This window comes from Balaenoptera acutorostrata, chromosome 14, assembly GCF_949987535.1.
Source record: "Balaenoptera acutorostrata chromosome 14, mBalAcu1.1, whole genome shotgun sequence".
Lineage (NCBI taxonomy): Eukaryota > Metazoa > Chordata > Mammalia > Artiodactyla > Balaenopteridae > Balaenoptera > Balaenoptera acutorostrata.
Genome location: NC_080077.1, coordinates 64,000,386 through 64,019,524, shown reverse-complemented (window position 1 = coordinate 64,019,524; position 19,139 = coordinate 64,000,386). Strand labels below are relative to the sequence as shown.

General features: G+C 33.9%; 1 protein-coding gene across 1 annotated transcript in view; it reads left to right on the top strand.

Moving 5' to 3' along the window:
* MANEA (mannosidase endo-alpha) overlaps positions 1 to 18,907 on the top strand; it is a 72,276-nt gene extending 53,369 nt beyond the window's left edge. Inside the window, exons 4-5 of the mRNA XM_007195973.2 lie at positions 12,748 to 12,824; positions 13,659 to 18,907. Of these exons, the coding sequence (XP_007196035.1) occupies positions 12,748 to 12,824; positions 13,659 to 14,316 (735 nt within the window). The 3' untranslated portion in view covers positions 14,317 to 18,907. The remainder of the gene's footprint in view (positions 1 to 12,747; positions 12,825 to 13,658) is intronic.
* Positions 18,908 to 19,139: the final 232 nt, after the last annotated feature.

Below are 19,139 nucleotides of genomic sequence, written 5' to 3'. Positions count from 1 at the left end.
GTTTAATTTGACTGTTACCTATTGCATGGAAATCATTCGTTCACTCCTGCATGCATTCAGGGTCTGCTATGTGGCAGGTACTGTTGGAGATGCTGGTAGTACTAAGAAGGATAAGATATTTTCTGTGCACTTGAGACCTTGCAATCTACTGGAGGTCAGAGACAAACGCAAGTATTTGCAGGAGGAGTATGACGGCACCACCTAGGAAGATGGCAGGTAGGAAGATCTGCCTCAGTCTAATTGTAGTGGGGAATGGGGGGTGTGCAGGAGTGAAGGAGTGAGTGGAGGACTTTGAGAAGGAGAAAAGCATCATCAGATTTTTGCTTAATTTTTCATTGTATTGAAGTATAATTGACATAAAATTATGTAAGTTTAAGGTATATAACATGGATTTGATACATTTATATTGCAATATTACTGTCATTGATAGCTAATACCTCTATCATGATACACAATTACCATTTCTTCTAGTGATGGGTACAGTTAAGATACAGTTTATTAGCAAGTTTAATGTAATACAGTTTTGTTGTTTATAATCACTGTTAGATTAGATCTAGATCTCCGTAACTTAATTATTTATCTACTAGTTGCAAGTATATATTCTTAAACAACACCTCTTTCATTTCCCTACCTCCTAGCCTTTGGTAACCACCATTCCTTTCTGTTTTTTCAAGTTCATTTTATTTTGGATTCCACTATAAGAGATATCATACAATATTTGTCTTTCATTGTCCGATCCATCTCACTTGGCATGATGACCTCAAGGTCCATCCATGTTGTAAACAAATGGCAGCATTTCCTTTTTTCTCCTGACTGAATAGCTTTTCATCGTGTGTGTGTGTGTGCGCCACATTTTCTTTATCCATTTATCCATAGATGACTCTTAACATTGTTTCCGTGTATTAGCTATTGTAAATAATGCTGCAATGAACATGGGGGTGCAGGTGATTTCATTTCTTTGAAGGAACTACCCAAGGCAAGAAAAGGTGTTGCCTTTTCTCCATATCCTTGCCCAACACTTATTTCTTATCTTTTTGATGATAGCACCTCACATCTGTTATTATGACTATGTCATTTTAGTTTTGATTTGCATTTCCCATATGATTAGTGATGTTGAGCCCCTTTTCATGTAACTGTTGGCCATTTTGTTGTCTTTTTTGGAAAAAAAATGTCTCTACAGGTCCTCTGCCCATTTTTTAATCAGATTTTTAAAAAGTGAGTTGTATGAGTTCTTTATAAATTTTGGACATTAACCACTATCCAACACATGGTTTGCAAATATTTTCTACCATTCTGTAGTTGCCTTTTCATTTTGTTAGTTGTTTCATTAGCATTGCAGAAGCTTTGGGGTTTGATCTAGTTCCACTTACTGATTTTTAATTTTGTTGTTTGTGCTTTGAGTGTCATATGCAAAATATCATTAATAAGACCAATGTCATGGAGCTGTTTTCTTCTAAGAGTTTTGCAGTTTCAGGTCTTATGTTTAAATCTTTAACCTATTTCAAGGCAATTTTTGTGAGTAGTGTAAGGGTAGGGGTCCAGTTTTCTTTTTCTCCATGTGGTTATCCAGTTTTCCCAACACCATTTATTGAAGAGACTGTCCTTTACTCATTATATATTGTTGGCTCCTTTGTCATAGAATAATTGACCATCTGTGTTGGTTTATTTCAGGGCTCTCTACTTCGTTTCATTGATCTCTGTGTCTGTTTTTATGTCAATACCATACAGTTTTGATTACAATAGATTTGTAATATAGTTTGAAAATGGAGTGTGATGCCTCCAGCTTTGTTCTTTTGTCTCAAGATTACTGTGGCTATTCAAGGTCTTTTGTGGTTCCATACAAGTCTGAGGATTGTTTTTTCTATTTCTATGAAAAATGCCATTGGATTTTGATAGAGATTGTGTTGAATCTATAATTGGCTTTGGGCAGTTAATTTTAACAATATTAACTCTTCCAATTCATGAATATGGCATTTCTTTACATTATATTGTGTCATCTTTGATTTCTTTAGGCACAGTCTTGTAGCTTTCATTGTACAGGTCTTTCACTTCCTTGGTTAAATTTATTACTAAGTATTTTATCGTTTTTGAAGCTACTGTGAATGCGATAGTGTTTTTTTTTTTTTAATTTTTCAGATGTTTCATTTTTAGTGTAATAGAAATGCATCTGATTTCTGTGTACTGATTTTATGTCCTGCAACGTTGAGTCTTTGGGATTTTCAATATGTAAGATCATATCATCTGACAATAGTGACTTCCTTTACTATTTGGATGCCTTTTATTTCTTTGGCCTGATTGCTCTAGATAGGATACTTAAGCACTAGGGTTGAATAAGAATAGTAAAAGTGAGCACCTTGTTCCTGATCTTAGAGGAAAAGCTTTCACTTTTTCTTCACTGAGTACAATATTAGCTGTGGGTTTAGTGTATATTGCTTTCAATATAATTAGGTGTGTTTCTTCTACACAATCTGTTGAGTTTTTTCTACACAATCTGTTGAGTTTTTATCAAGAAAGAATGTTGTGTTTTGTCAGACGCTGTTTCTGCATTTATTGAGATGATCATATGATTTTAATCTTTCATTCTGTTAATGTGCTGTATCATTTATTGATTTGCATATGTTGAACCATCCTTGAATCCCAGTAATAAATCCAACTTGGTCATGGTACATAATCCTTTTAATGAATGCTTGAATTTGCTAGTATTTTGTTGAGAATTTTTGCATCTATGTTTTATAGGGATATTGGTCTATAGTTTTCTATTTTTGTAGGGTTCTTTTCTGGCTTTGGTATCAGGGTAATACTGGCATATAGAATGAGTTCAGAAGTATTCCCTCCTCTCCAGTTTTTGAGAGAAGTGAAAAAGATTGGTAGAATTCACCAGTGAAGCCATCTGGTCTTGGGGTTTTCAGGGTTGGGATGCTTTTGATTACTGATTCAATCTCCTTAAATGTTATTGGTCTGTTCTTACTTTCCATTTCCTGGTTCAGTCTTGGATGGTTAAATTATTCTAGGAAAATATCCATTTCTTCTAGGTTATCTAACTTTTTGGCTTATAATTGTTCATAGTAGTCTCTTATCATCACATATATTTCTGTAGTGTCAGTTGTAATTTCTTCTCTTTCATTTCTGACTTTATTTCAGTCTTTTGTTTTCTTAGTTATGCTTGAGGCTTTTCCTTTTCCTTTTTTTTTTTTCCTGAAAAACCACCTCTTGATCTTTTATATAATTTTTCTGGTCTCTATTTCATTTATTTCTGCTAGGATCTTTATTATTCCCTTCCTTCTGCTAACTTTGGGACTAGTTTGCTACTTTTCTAGCTCCTTGAGGTGCAAAGTTAGGTTGTTTATTTGTGATCTTTTTCATTTCTTAATATATGCATTTTTCACTCTCAGAACTGCTTATGTAACACCATAGGATTGTGTGTTATTTCCATTTTCATTTGAGATATTCTTTAATTTTTTTACTTTTTTAAAAATTAAAGTATAATTGACATGTAACATATTAGTTTAAGGTATACAAGGTAAAGATATGACATTTAAGTATACTGTGAAATGATTAACCACAATGAATCTAGTTCACATCCATCACCATATATGGTTCCAAAATTTTTTTTCTTGTGATGAGAACTTTTAAGATCTACTCTTTCAAGGACTTTCAAATATGCAATACAGTATTATGAATTATAGCCATTATTCAGTACATTACATCCCCATGCTATATTTATCTTTTAACTGGCAATTTGTATGTTTTGCCCACATTCCACCTCCATGCTCTGGCAACCACCAATCTGTTCTCTGTATCGATGAGCTTGGTTTTTTTGTTGTTGTTTTGTCTTTTCCACATATAATTGAGATCATATGGTATTTGTATTTCTCTGACTTACTTCAGTTAGCATAATGCCGTCAAGGTTAATTCATGTTGTTGCAAATGGCAAGATTTCATTCATTTTTATGGTGGGATATGTTTTATATACATACACATCCTTTTTTTAATCCATTCATACATTGATGATGGACATTGGGTTGTTTCCTTTCCTTATCTTGGCTATGTAAATAATGCTACAGTGACCATGAGGGTGCATGTATCTTTTTGACATAGTGTTTTTGTTTTCCTCAAATACCCAGTAACGGAATTGCCTGACCATATGATAGTTTGATTTTTAACTTTTTAAGTAACTCCCTACTGTTTTCCATAGTGGCTGTACCAATTTACATTCCCAAAAATAAATAGTGCACAAGGGTTTCCTTTTCTCTACATGCATGCCAACACTTTTTATTTCTTTTTGATAATAGTCATTCTGATATGCATGCAGTGGTATCTTATCGTGGTTTTAGTTTGCATTGTCCTGATGAGTAGTGATTTTGAGCATCTTTTTTGTGTGTTTGTTGGCCCTCTGTATGTCTTCTTTGGAAAAATATCCTTTCAGAACCTTTGCCCATTTTTTAATAGGTTTTTGTTTGTTGTTGTTGTTTGCTTTTTGCTACTGAGTTGGAGGACTTTATATATTTTGGATAATAACCCCTTATCAGATACATGATATGCAAATATTTTCTTCCATTGCCTCTTTATTTGTTGATATTTTCCTCTGCCATACAGAAACTTTTTAGTTTGATGTAGTCCCACTTGTTTATTTTTGCTTTTGTTGCCTTTGGTTTTGGTGTCAAATCCAAAAAATTGCAGCCAAGACCTATGTCATTGAGCTTACTGCCTATATTTTCTTCTAGTTTTATGGTTTCCATTCTTACATTCAAGTTAATCCACTTTTAGTTCTTTTTTCTATATGATGTAAGGTAGTGATCCAGTTTTCCTAACACCATTTATTGAAAAGGCTGTCCTTTACCCATTGTATATTTTGGCTCCTTTATCATAGATTTCTGGACTATGTATGTGTGGGTTCTTATGTTTAATTTTGACATTTTTAAGTATAATATGTCTAGGTATGGTTCTCTTTGGGTTCATTTTATTTGACACTTGCTGGGCTTCCTTGATCTGGATGTATTTTCTTCCTTAGGTTAGGGAATTTTTCAGTCACTGCTTCTCCCAATAAGTTTACTGCCTCTTTCTCTCTCTCTGCTCCTTATAGGACAACATCAAGCCAACTAACTTTCACACAAGTGTCCCAGAAGTCCCTTAATTTATCTTCACTGTTTTTCATTCTTTTTGCTGCTCGGATTAGGTGAGTGTCTCTTGCCCTGTCTTCAAGTTCAGTGATCCTTTCTTCGGCTTCTTCTAGTCTGATATTGAACCTCCCTAGTGTATTTTTCAGCTCTGTGACCTCTTTGTTACATTTTCTCTTTGTTGACATTTTCACTGTGTTCAACCATTCTCTCCTTGAATTTGGTTACATCTTTATTACCATTACTTTTCAACTCTTATCAGGTTACTTACTTACTTATCTCTGTTTCTTTAAGGGTTTTTCCCCCTGAGGTTTTATCTTGTTCTTTCATTTAGAACATATTCCTCTATTTCTTCATTTTGCTTGACTCTCTGTGTTGGTTTCTATGCATTTGATGATACATTCACCTCTCTCTGTCTTAAAGCATTGGCCTTGCATATGAGATGAACTTTATCATTCAGCCCTTCCCTAGCTCTTGGTTGTCTCAAAGCTTTGTAGTTGTCTAAGCAGCCTATTTTATTTTTAATAGCTTCTAGTAGTTGAAGATGTGCTGAGACCAGTCACTGTCCTTAAGGAGAGGATTTCAGGTAGCACCTAGATTCAGGCTGATTAGAATTTAGACCCTCAGCCAGCAGATTTTAACAAGTGCAAATATATTCAGTCCTGTAGGACCACAGTGTAAGCCCTGCTGGCCACCAGAGCCAGGTGATCTGGGGGTGTTTGCTGGGTGGCAGTCATAAAAATTGGGGCTCCAGTTCAGTGTCTGTTCTTTTCTGGGAGATAACAGTGAGCTATAGCGAGGTAGAGGGAGAGCAAAAAGATGGCATTCTCTGAACTCCATACCCTGCGCACCTCTGTAGATTCTGGAACTGTGCCAGACCTGAAGCTCCCCCTGACCACCAGAGCCAAGTGATATAGAGACGTCCCCTGGCAAGCTGCAAAAATCAGGGCACCAGCCAAGGATATAAGAATATAACTCCTTTTCTGAAGATAACAGTGATCTGGAGCAAGGCAGAGAGTGCAAAGATTGTGCCCACTGTCTCCATTCCCTGAGAGTACCTCTATAGGCTCTTATAAGTGTGCAAAACCAGAAGCCTGCCCCACAGGCCAAAGGTGCTACAGAAGGAAATAGGCGTGTTTCTCAGAAAGACTGTGGGTATGTTTCAGTTGGATATCTGTGCAATGCCGTAGGAGTGGTACTCTACCAAAAACTGTCTGTTGTTACAGTGCCATGGGACCCAGGACACACGCTCCCCTGGCCTCCAGGTCCAGGTGATCAAGAGGTGTCCCTTCGTGGCAGCTGCAAAATCTAGGTCACCAGACATGTGGACGCTCCCCTCTGGGAAATACTGGTGCTCTGGAGCGTGACAGAGGGAGAGCTCAATGGTGACACCCACTACATGGAGTGAGGCACATGGGGAGTGCAGGGACAGCACCTGCTGAAAGAAGAAAAAGATAAAAAGGAAAAGAAAGTAAAAAAATGGCACCTGCTGGCTTTAGCAAGCAGAGGGTGAACAGGAAGATAGAGCCCTCCAGCCTCTTTCCCCATAGAATATCCCAGCAGACCCTTGCCTCTCAGACCAATGCTTTTAAAACTAGCAAATGAGTTTCCTTTACGTAAAATTGGGGTGCTTTTTGAAGGGCTGCTTCTGCACTGGTCCCTGGGATGGATGAGTCTGCATCCAAGCTCTTTAAGAGCTACATCCCTTTGGCTATTCAAAGCCAGATATTTTGGGGACTCATCTTTCAGGGGCTGGTCTTAGAAACTGGTATGCCAGATGTGGAATACAAACTATTTGTTCTTCAGGGAGAAGCTCTGGGTTTTGAGTTCTCTCCTGATTGTATGGCACTGCTGGGATGGGGTTTATGGTGAGATCGTATCTCAGCCTTTCCTACCTGCTTTGATGTGGTTTCCCTCTCGTTTGCCAGATGTGATGGGGTCACTCCACCAGGTTCTTTTTGGAGGAGATTGTGCCATGTTTAGCTGTAGATTTGGTGTGTCTATGGGAGGAGGTAAGTTCAGGATCTTCCTACATCACCCTTATCACCAGAACCATTTATTTTTCCTACTAGAACAGAGATATATTTATGTCAATAAAATTATAAAGTAAAACTACAAAGAAACAAAAATATTTGACAATCGCTGAGACACAATTTTGTAAAGAAAGTTAACAGTAATCAGCTTAAGTACAGTGAATTATAAAGATCTGTTGATATGGAGGAAAATAACCAGAAGAAACACAAAAATAATTGTCACAGCACATGGAAACATTTCCATAAAAAGTTAGCTTCTACTTGGTCATTTAATTTCTCAGCCCTGTTTAAATTTACATTCTGAAATTTATGTTCCACTGCAGTTTCTACCTGCATGTAATATCTTTTCCACCCCTTCACTTTGAGTCTGTGTGCATCCTTAAAGCTTAATGGGATCTCTTAAGAACACCATACAGTTTGGTCTTGTTTCTTTATCCATCCAGTCACTATGTGCCTTTTCATTGGTGAATTCAATCCATTTACATTCAGAGCAATTATTAATATGTAATCTTATCAACTACAGTCTGGTTTTGTATTTCCATTATTTCTTTTTCTCTCTTTCTGCCTAGATTTGTAAATTGGTTATTTTTCATGGTGGTATGCTCTTTTTCCCCCTCTTTTGTGCATCTGCTCTAGATTTGTGCTTTGTGGTTATCAAGGGGGGGGTTCCATAAAACATCTCTTAGATAAAACAGTCCATTTTAGGTTTATAGAAACTTATCTTTAACCCCCTAAGTTATCCATTATTTTGCTCCTCCCTTTTGCATATTGATGCCACAATTTACCTATTTTATTGTATATTTATTAACTTATAGTAGGTATAGTTATTTTTCCTACTTTCATTTAACCTTTATACTATAGTTGAGTAGTTAACACACCATCCTCCTACAGAATTATAGTTCTCTAAGTCTGGCTGTATATTTCTCATCTTTACCAGAGTAGTTTGTAATTTTGTATGTTTTCATTTCAGCTTGAAGAACTCCTTTCAGCATTTCTTGCAAGGCAGATCTAATAGTGGTGAACTCCCTCAGATTTTGTTTGTCTGGGAGAGGCTTTACTTCTTCATATCTAAAGGATAACTTTGCTAGATAAAGTAGTCTTGGCTGGCCATTTTTATCTTTCAACTCTTCAAATATGTCAGTCCTCTGGCCTATTGAATTTCTACAGAGAAATCTGCTGATAGCCTATTGGCAGTCCTTTGTAAGTTCTCTTCTTTTTTTCTCCTTGCCTGCCTTTAATGTCTTGGAGAATGTCTTTTTGCATTGAGATACTAGGATGATCTACTAGCTGTGTGGACTTGTATGTCCAAGTCTTTCCTCAGATTTTGGAAGTTCTCAGCTATTATTCTTTAAGTTAACTTCCTGCCCCTGCCTTCTGTCTGGAATTCCGACATTTGTCAGGATATATGGATATCCATAGATCATGTAGGAATTCTTTGCTCTTTTTCTAAGTTCCCTCTTCTTTTGTGTTATTTCAAAATTTCTATCCTCCAAGTCAGTTTTTCTATCTTCATATGCTCTGCCTTGCTGCATATTCTCTGCATTGCATGCTATCCAGCTCCAGAATTTTTGTTTGGTTCTTTCTTAAAATGTCTTCCTCTTTAATAAAGGGTCATTTTGTTCACATATTTTATTCCTGATTTTATTGAATTGTCTTTCTGAGTTTTCTTGTAACCTATTGAGTTTCTTCATAACATCTATTTTCAACTCTTTATCAGATAGGTTGCAATATTCTGTGCCTTTGAGTTTGATTGCTAGAAATAGATAATTTTTATGTGATGCCATGTTTCCTTGATGTTTCATAATCCCTTTAGATTTGCATTGTTGTTTTTGCATATGAAGTAGTAGATACCTTCTTAACTCTTTTCTTGTTGCTTTCAGCAGATGGTATGTTATATTCTGTAGTGTTGATATTATCCAAGTTTTTACTCTGTTTTTGTGAATTTATACCTGCTCCAGTCTTCTTGTTCCCTCTTTTGGGTGAGTTTTTAAACATTTATGCCCTCTCTGTTTCTTACAGTTCACCAGGCTGGCTATTGGAAACCTCTCTTGTTTTCCAAAAGGTTGCTATAGCTCAAGTTCATGGTTTCTGAGCATGCTCTCAGTCTACTGGAGCTTTCTCTTGCAGTGGCACTTGGGAGCCCACACAAGGAGCCAACATAGAGTGGGGGGAAAGTGTGGGTTTAGCACTGTGTACACTGGGGGCACCTGCAGATCCAGTAGGGTGATCCCAGTGGCTCCTAGGTGGACTTCTGCTAAGAATAATCCCTTTCCCACCAATTGAAGTTCTAATTTGCATCGTTCCTAATATCCTCCATACCCCCGGTTATAAAGCTCCCATCTTAGTACTCCAGTTGCTGGTGGAGAAATGATTTTTCCAGCCACTTCCAGTCTAGCTGGGATAGCTGGGTACTCACTCACTGCTTTCCTTTTCCCCTTTCAGTGTTTCTTTGGGCAGAGGCATGGTGCCAGGAAAGCTTCTCTACTGCCTTCTGTTGCAACCAAACTAGTTTTTTTTTTTTTTTTTTTTTTGTCTCCAGTTATGTGCTGGAGTCTCCCGTTGGGAGGACTAGACTTCTGCAAGTTCTCTGTCTCATATGTGAGTGCCTGCCTGGGTCTTTACTGACACAGTTTTTGCCTGGCAAGAACAAAAGGGGTCTAAGCAGTTTGGCTGGCTCCTCTGGTTCCCCAGCTCGAACAGACATTTGTCTCTTACCATCTTTGTAGTGGGTGAGACAACTCCTGGGTTCCTTGGAATAAGACACTAGGTCCCCGAACACCACAAAGGCACTTTTGCTCATGTATGAATGTCCAATTTGTTGATTTTAAAAGGACTATATAGTAGGAAGATTTTATGTCATCATGTTGCTAATATCACTCTCTAGGATCATCAGATTTTCACTTTAGAAAGTTCACTTTGGGTGCATGGTCAAAATTAGAAGCATGAAATGAGGGAACATTTATAGGACCCTTACTTCCCCATCTAAAGATAATGCAAACGTTTGATTTTATATATAGCATTCTATCATTTTTAAAGTCATTGTAGTATTGGTCTAATAGATTTTTCCAAATGGAACAGTGGAATGGTGATACATCACATTATTAATTCACTAAACCTACAAGGTAATATTATTGCAATTAATATTTTCCCTCGTATTTCTAACTTATTAAGTATTGTATAAAATAATGGCTTTTTGAATTACTATAAATGTATTGATCTGCACTTTACAAAAAAGAAGGAAGCTATGTAGAGTTTGCAACTTTAAAAGCAAATTCATTATAATATAGGATATTTGCTTAAATTTGGTGTCCTTTATATATAAAATGGAAACTTACTTAGGAAATGTTACAGCTAAAGGGAGATTACCCAAGGTTACATTATATAAGAGTATGAAAATACCTATACCCTTGCCACTTTTCTTTCAATTGAAGTTAAAAAGCACATACATACCAGAGCTACTGCAAAATCTAACTACCCTCGCCATACTTACAATATACTGCACAAATTAAATTGACCTTACTTTGTTACTAATAAAAACTTTCTTTGTATAATATTACTGAAATCTTATTTTATTAAAAGTAGAGAATTATAGTTTCACTAAATGCTGTTTGACTTTATAATTATGTGAAAACTAGTAGCACTGATTAATGTAAAATATATTTCACTTGAATTAGGTGGTTGAAAACAAAGGCATTTTATACTGCAGTAGCATAGAAGTCTCTAATTCCATACATGCTTCATAGAAACCAAACTAAAATTAAAATATTGTCAATAAGTTTATTATATTGCCATAAAGTACTCATAGTTGTTTTTGCAGGTCATAAGTAGACAGTACACATGATATTTCCCTTAATCTACTCCACTAGTTATAAATGACATATAAAATGGTTTTGGTAGCCATAATTTTTTAGTTTTTCTTGATTTATATATAACTAACCTTTTTTGGTTACTGCTTTCTGCTATCATGGTAGAAATATATAAATGACATCAATAACAAGATTTCTGAAAATTATTGTCCATTATAGTACTAGTTTTTGATGTTTTAAAGTAATTTTGTTATAAATTATTTGAATAAGAGTACACATTAAATGTAGATTATTTTGTAAAATGCTATTTCAATGGTATAGGAGAATCTGTCATTTTTGCACAGCAAAGGAAACCGTAAACAAAACGAAAAGACAGGACTTCACTGGTGGCGCAGTGGTTAGGAATACACCTGCCAATGCAGGGGACACGGGTTCAAACCCTGGCCTGGGAAGATCCCACATATGGCAGAGCAACTAAGCCTGTGCAGCACAACTACTGAGCCTGTGCTCTAGAGCCCACAAGCCACAACTACTGAAGCCCATGCTCCGCAACAAGAGAAGCCACCACAGTGAGAAGCCCACACACCACAACGAAGAGTAGCCCCTGCTCGCCAAGAAAGCCCACACACAGCAACAAAGACCCAATGCAGCCATAAATAAATAAATAAATTTATAAAAAAAATAAAGACAACCTAAAGAATGGGAGAACATATTTGCAAACAATGCAACTGACAAGTGCTTAATTTCCAAAATACACAGACAGCTCATACAACTCAACAAGAAAAACAAACAACCCAATCCAAAAATGGGCAGAAGACCTAAGTAGACATTTCTCCAAAGAAGAAATACAGATGGCCAGTAGGCACATGAAAAGATGCTCAGCATCACTAATTATTAGAGAAATGCAAATCAAAACTACAATGAGGTACCACTTCACACCTGTCAGAATGGCAATCATTAAAAAGTCTACAAATAACAAATGCTGGAGAGGGTGTGGAGAAAAGGGAACCCTCCTACACTGTTGGTGGGAATGTAAGTTGGTGCAGCCACTTTTGAAAACACTATGGAGGTTCCTCAGAAAACTAAAAATAGAATTACCATATGATCCAGCAGTCCCATTCCTGGGCATATATCCAGACAAAACTATAATTCAAAAAGATACATGCACCCCAATGTTCATAGCAGCACTAGTTACAATAGTCAAGACATGGAAGCAACCTAAATGTCTATCAACAGATGAATGGATAAAGATGTGGTACGTATATACAATGGAATACTACTCAGCCATTAAAAAAAAGAATGAAATAATGCCAGTTGCAGCAACATGGATGCAGCTAGAGATTATCATACTAAATGAAGTCAGAAAGACAAATATCATATGATATCACTTACATGTGGAATCTAAAATACGACACAAATGAACCTATCTATGAAACAGAATCACAGACTGGTAGTTGCCAGGGGAGGGGTTGGTAGATGTAAGCTTTTACATACAGAATGGATAAACAACAAAGTATTACTGTAGAGCACAGGGAAGTATATTCAATATCCTATGATAAACCATAATGGAAAAGAATATGAATATAAAAAAAGAATGTGTATATATGTATAACTGAATCACTTCACTGTACGGCAGTAATTAACACAACATTGTAAATCAACTATACTTCAATTGAAAAAGCATTCATCTTAAATTAAGGTTATTAAGTCAGTTTATTAAAAATATGGGATATGATTTCCTTTTTATTTTTACATCATAATTTTTTCTCTAATCAATATTTTTTGTTTTAGGTCACTTTTCACATTGAACCATATAAGAATCGAGATGATAAAAACATGTACCGAAATGTCAAATACATTATAGACAAGTGAGTTTCTTCTGTCCTATAATTACTGTTATATGATCCAATGATAATTACTGTTATAAGAAAAGTATATTTAAATTATATTTGAGAGATTTGAATGACTTATAGTATGACATATTATTAGTTTAAGCTAATTTTGTAATGAATACTGCAATCATTTTAAAGAACATTTCTGAATTTCCTTATAATTCACTTTCTGTATGAATAGTTACAGGTTCCTGTTTTTACTGTTTTATGTATATATTAGACTATGATTTCTGTCATCTGACATTTAAATTGGTATTCTGTAAATCTTATGAATATAGAGTTGTCTTTTTAAAAGAAAGTTCAGAGTATGAAATGTGAATTGTTTTTTGCAATTTTGAATTGCTATTAGATATGGTAGATCCACATCTAATATTTTCATTTAGTATGATTACAAGGAAAGATTTATTAATACAGTTTCATTTTGTTTAAGGGTTTACTGATAATAGTCTGTGACAGATGCCATACTCTTACAAAATCATGTCAGCAACAGTGGGACATATATCACTTATACAAAAAAAAAAAAAAGTATTTTCATGTAGAAAATGGGCTTTTTATTGTGTTAGTCATCATTTCTAAACCTCAGTGTAATTTCTTGTTTGTTAATGTCTTAATGTATCCAGTATCTCATTTTTCAATGTGTAAAATTAAAAATGCATTTTTAATGTTTACACTTACATAGCTAATTTCCCAAAGGTGAACAATGTGCTTAAACTGCACTGATTACCTTCATTTTCAATACATAAACAATTATTGTCTATTGCAAATGAGTTATGAATATTCATTTTGCTTTCATATATGTTTGTATTCTAGATATGGAAATCATCCTGCCTTTTACAGGTACAAGACTAAGAACGGCAGTGCTCTTCCAATGTTTTATGTCTATGATTCCTATATCACAACAGCTGAAAAATGGGCCAATCTGTTAACCAGCTCAGGGTCTCAGAGCATTCGCAACTCTCCTTATGATGCATTGTTTATTGCACTTCTAGTAGAAAAAAAACATAGATATGAAATTCTTCGAGGTGGTTTTGATGGAATTTATACGTATTTTGCCACAAATGGCTTTACTTATGGCTCATCCTATGAGAACTGGGCTAAGCTAAAGTTTTTTTGTGATCAGTTCGACCTAATGTTCATCCCAAGTGTGGGCCCAGGATACATAGATACCAGCATCCGTCCGTGGAACACTCAAAACACTCGCAACCGAGTCAATGGGAAATATTATGAGGAGGCTCTGAGTGCTGCACTCCAAGCCCACCCCAGTATAATTTCCATCACCTCTTTTAATGAGTGGCATGAAGGAACTCAGATTGAAAAAGCTATTCCCAAAAGAACCAGTAATACCGTGTACCTGGATTACCGGCCTCATAAACCAAGTCTTTATCTAGATCTAACTCGTAAGTGGTCTGAAAAATACAGTAAGGAAAGAGCAACTTATGCATTAGATCACCAGCTACCTGTTTCTTAATGCATTGGTTAAAGTTTAATAATTATAGAAATCACCTAATTTCAATACATTCCTTTTGTTTTGAGTTATGGAAAGAAAACTGTCAAAGTCAGTATGTACTATTATCTCTAATAAAAATAATTTGTACATTTTTAAAGGTAGTAACATTATCATTGCCACCTTTCACGATGGCGATGTTGCACTGAGAAAAGTTGTGCAAATAACATTCCATGTGGCATAATTTGCTGAATTTCTGACTGGAATTGAAATCCTGCTTTATAGCTATTTTTGTTTCACAATAGGTAATTGCTTGTGTTATATAGAGTAGTTAGCACACAATTAAATCCTACTTGTATTATGGGCCCAAAGAAATAGGACTGTGTATATATTCGATATGTCTATTGAAGAACAAAGCCCTAAAAGATAATGTACATGGTTCCTTTTTCATTTTTTTTAATGATCCAGTCAACTTCGTCATATTAGCATTTAGACTGGATAACTCTCCAATAACAATTCTTCAGAAAAAAATCATATGCCTTAAGCCTTACTGTGAACCATATTGTGTTAGGAAGGTCTGCTTTCTACAGCATAATATGTATCATCATTTGCAGATTTTTGGTTTCCTAGAGCTTGCTAGGTGTTTTGCATGTCTAATGTTTCTACATTATAATGCTGAATTTCAGGCTTTAGAAGTAAGGAAAATCTTTTCATAAAGGTTAAGAATTGCTTCTCAGTTATTAAAAAAAAATAGCTGCTCTACAATTATTATGAAAATACAATGCCTCAAATGCTATTTTAGGATACCTTGTCAATCTTTAACTTATTTTATTATTCATATTTTTAAATTTAATGTTAATCAGAGACCAACTGTTAGATAAGAAAAAGTTGATACTATCATTGGATTGCCTTCTTTTAAGATTTTAAGCTATTTTTACTAAAACTAATAGAGAAAATTTACTTACCATTTCAGATTTTAAGGATATGGAGATGAAAGTTCATTACTAAGTTTGACTTTTTATTAGGTATAACACTTAATGATGGAAATATTTAAGACTTTATTGTCTATAATATAACATCCCCATCTAAAAACATTATACTTTTATGTTACCTAACAGGTTAAAGAGTTGTGATCAATTGTCATATTGTGACAAATTAATCATCTGTAAAAATGAATCTCTTTATTTTAAAAACTAGAGAATAAAATACATTCTATTATTATAGTTAATATTTGTAACTAGAACTATAGTAAAAAAATCTAATATATATGCTATTACATGAATTTTTTTTAGATATTTAATTTATTAAATGTAAGCAATAGGGAAATACTAAACAACAATACATATAAATATTCTGAATATATGGACATTCATTCAGAAACAAATTAGCAGTGGAATTTATCATAAAATAACTCATTAGACAAATTTAATTTTAAGCCATGCTTTTGAAGTTAACTATCATGTCTTTGAAAAGAAGCATGATTAATGTTAAACTTATTTATAACTGAGAATTTGCCATTTCTCAGAATGTTCAGACCATGGGAAATCAGTATAATAGTAATTAGTATTTCACCTTCTAGAGGAAATTACAAGAATAAATCACTATAATGTTACAACTAAGCATCTTCATAGGAACACTCATACAGATATAACCTGTGGATTGTTTTTTTTCTTACATCCAGTTAGCCACTATATGTTATCTTAAGGATAACTCTAAATATGTTACACCTAATAATATTTATAACATACCATATTTTATTAAAGTTTAGTTAGATCTCTAACACACAGGAATTTTTGTCATTGCTTATGTTGTATGTTTGAACCCATAATGACAGACAATTTTATGAAATAGTTCTGAGATTAAGAGAAAGTGTATAAAAACAAGGTCAGCAAATCCTCAACACGGACACCACCATTTCTCTCCTGCTCCCATTGCAGACATATAGATAGATCATCTAGGACTGCAGAATTTCCCTCTGAGCTTTGTTCTAATGCACTACCCCAACCAGCCACTGACAGTCGGTTTCAAAGTAAGATAAAATAGATTCTGTCTTCATTGCAGAAAGCTAATTAATTCTCAAGGGAAGAATGTTTGGAATCAGCTCTAATGATAGTTTACTGATTTATAACTATTTATAAAACTATTTATTTTTTATGAATATCGTGTTTCTTTTCTCCTGTTCTTAAAAAAAACAGTTATTAGAAGGAATTATCTCTAATAATTTTGTTATTCTTAGGGAAGAACGCTTTCAAAATCTTCCTCAGGTATTCATTACAGCTGCCTTTACCATTTGACTTATAACAAGTTTAGATTGCATAATCACAAGAAATCAATTCTTTGCTTTTATTTAATTCAATAAACTAAAGTAACTGTTAAAGAAAAAAACAGTGTAATATATGCAATGCATGAATCAAAATGAATTATTTTATGGTTTAATCAGTCTGTTTTGACTGTATAGAAACCAAATCTTTCTTTTACTACTCTCTTTAAGGACTGATATTCTCAAAAACTGCTGTAATTAATGTTGATCTCAGCTGTATATTAACTTTTTTGTTTTAAGACTAATTTAAAAATGACTATTTTGTTACATGAAGTAGTTAACTTTCACCTAATAAAAGCATACACGGAATAAATTGTACATTAGATATAAAAATCTGTTTCTTTTTTTATGAAATGTTTTATTTGATTTCTGATTAACAGTTCAAAAGTAGTATTCAGTCGCCACTCTATATATCTTCTCTATTTGAAATATACAGCATTTAAAAAGTAGATATCTTTTAACTGTACTTTTAAAATCTGTGAATTTGTGTTATACACACAAAAATTTGAATTTTTTAAATTTGGAAGATGGTTTCTTATTTTTTTATTCTTTGGGCATAATCATATATGAGCTCCAACATCCTTCAGAAAATTGATCTTCCCCTAAGACAGCAAAAGTAACAAGCCACTAGAGAACCTACCAAGTTCATAACCAAGCCCTTTTTGAAACTGATCACAGTTATTCAATTTAAACACAGTGACTGCTCCTTAACTCTATAGTGCCTACAGAAGCAGTCTTTATCTAAATTTTGAATTAAGGTCGAACACTCTCACGTCCCATAGTGTAGAAGCAATACTTTATTTACGACCAGCAAAATTTAAGTTATTTTTATAAATATTTACAATTTCAAAAGGAAAAATTGAGCCAAAAAGAGTTTTTTGGCTCAGCTATTCCTTTTTTTTAAAAAAAGTACTGTAAATTTAAATGTACTTTAAATTTAAATTATATACTGACTGTTATATAGCCACATAAAGGCTAAACGTTATAGTATGCTTAATATAGGATTATTATCCTTGAGAATGCAGGTACTACTTTGGCTTACTTACAGAGTCATCCTTAGTCAAGTCAAAGAACTTAGCGGTATTGCTATTATATTCCAACTATCACTGAAGGGGGGAACATTTTTCAATGTTATTAGATTTTGCTGTTATAATTACCTTTCATTATATCAAAAGACAAAATAATTTAAGACCTAATAAGCAAATAGTCATAGATCTAAAATTTACTGAAGTCAAAACATAGTGGCAGTATGTTCTAAACTTCATTTAAAGCCTCTTATATATTGAAGTTCAAATTTCTCATTTATATAACCTTAAATGTAACCATAAAGTTAAAAAGCCTTTTAGAGTCTATCTCATTGAAATAATTATTTCATGAAACAAAGTAATGATGTACCATGGTAGTGATAATTCTGTATACAATTCAACTTATAGTATATGATTGTATTGTCATGCTTTTGTGTTTTTACTTTAGATTTTTTAAATTAATTTTTATTGGAGTATGGTTGCTTTACAATGTTGTGTTAGCCTCCACTGCACAACAGAATGAATCAGCCATACATACACAGATATCTCCTACTTTAGATTTTTAACCTATTCTTTTAAAAAGTCAACAACAACAATCATTATAAACAACACAAAGTGGCAGTCTTCTGCTACTCAGTAGCATTTAAAATACATTAATTATGTCCATGCATAAAAGTATTTTTCAGTCCGTTTTATAAAAGCCATTTTCAAAGCACTATATATCACCATGTTAATTTGATTATAGTATCTAACAATGTGACTTTTATACGGATCTTGAAAATATCATATGCAAAAGAGAAAAATACTTAGAAGAAATTCAATTGTAATATATGCAGTACATTTTAGAAATGTGTATGTTTGAACACAGTCACCTAAGAATAGCAGCCACACTTTTTTTAGTTTATACATACTAAATTTCTATTTGAGTACTGCCGTTCTATATATCGTTTTTAATTACCCAAACATATTATCTATATGGCAGACTATTAAGCCATTACTATTAAAATTGTGCAGTCCAATCTGACTTCATGTAAAAAGTCAACTGCAAATCTGATAGCTAAATTCTTACTTGAAAATTTGCTGCATTGTTATATTTAAAGTACGTTCTTGAAAATTATGCTCTTGGCTTTTTAGGTTCTTGGAAGAACAATATTTAGTGACAGTCATTATATGAACAGTAGTTGAGCTGAAATTCTGTTTTATTTTTCCTCATGAGTGTTTGTAGCTAAAGGCTTAATTTAATCCTCAAATAAAATATTCCATTAATGCACATTATTTTCTCATTTCATTTTTTTACTTGAGTCATTCTTAAATAAAATTTAGGTAGTGTTTCCTCCTATAAGAATATGTGCATGCTGATTCTTTGCAAAAAGGATTTGACATATTTTTCGTAAGAAACTGTTACAAAATTAATATATATAAACGAATGATGGAATTTTAAAAAGGAACATACATATATGATACTAGCATATATGGTTGACTACACATTTGGTATTGAGAGC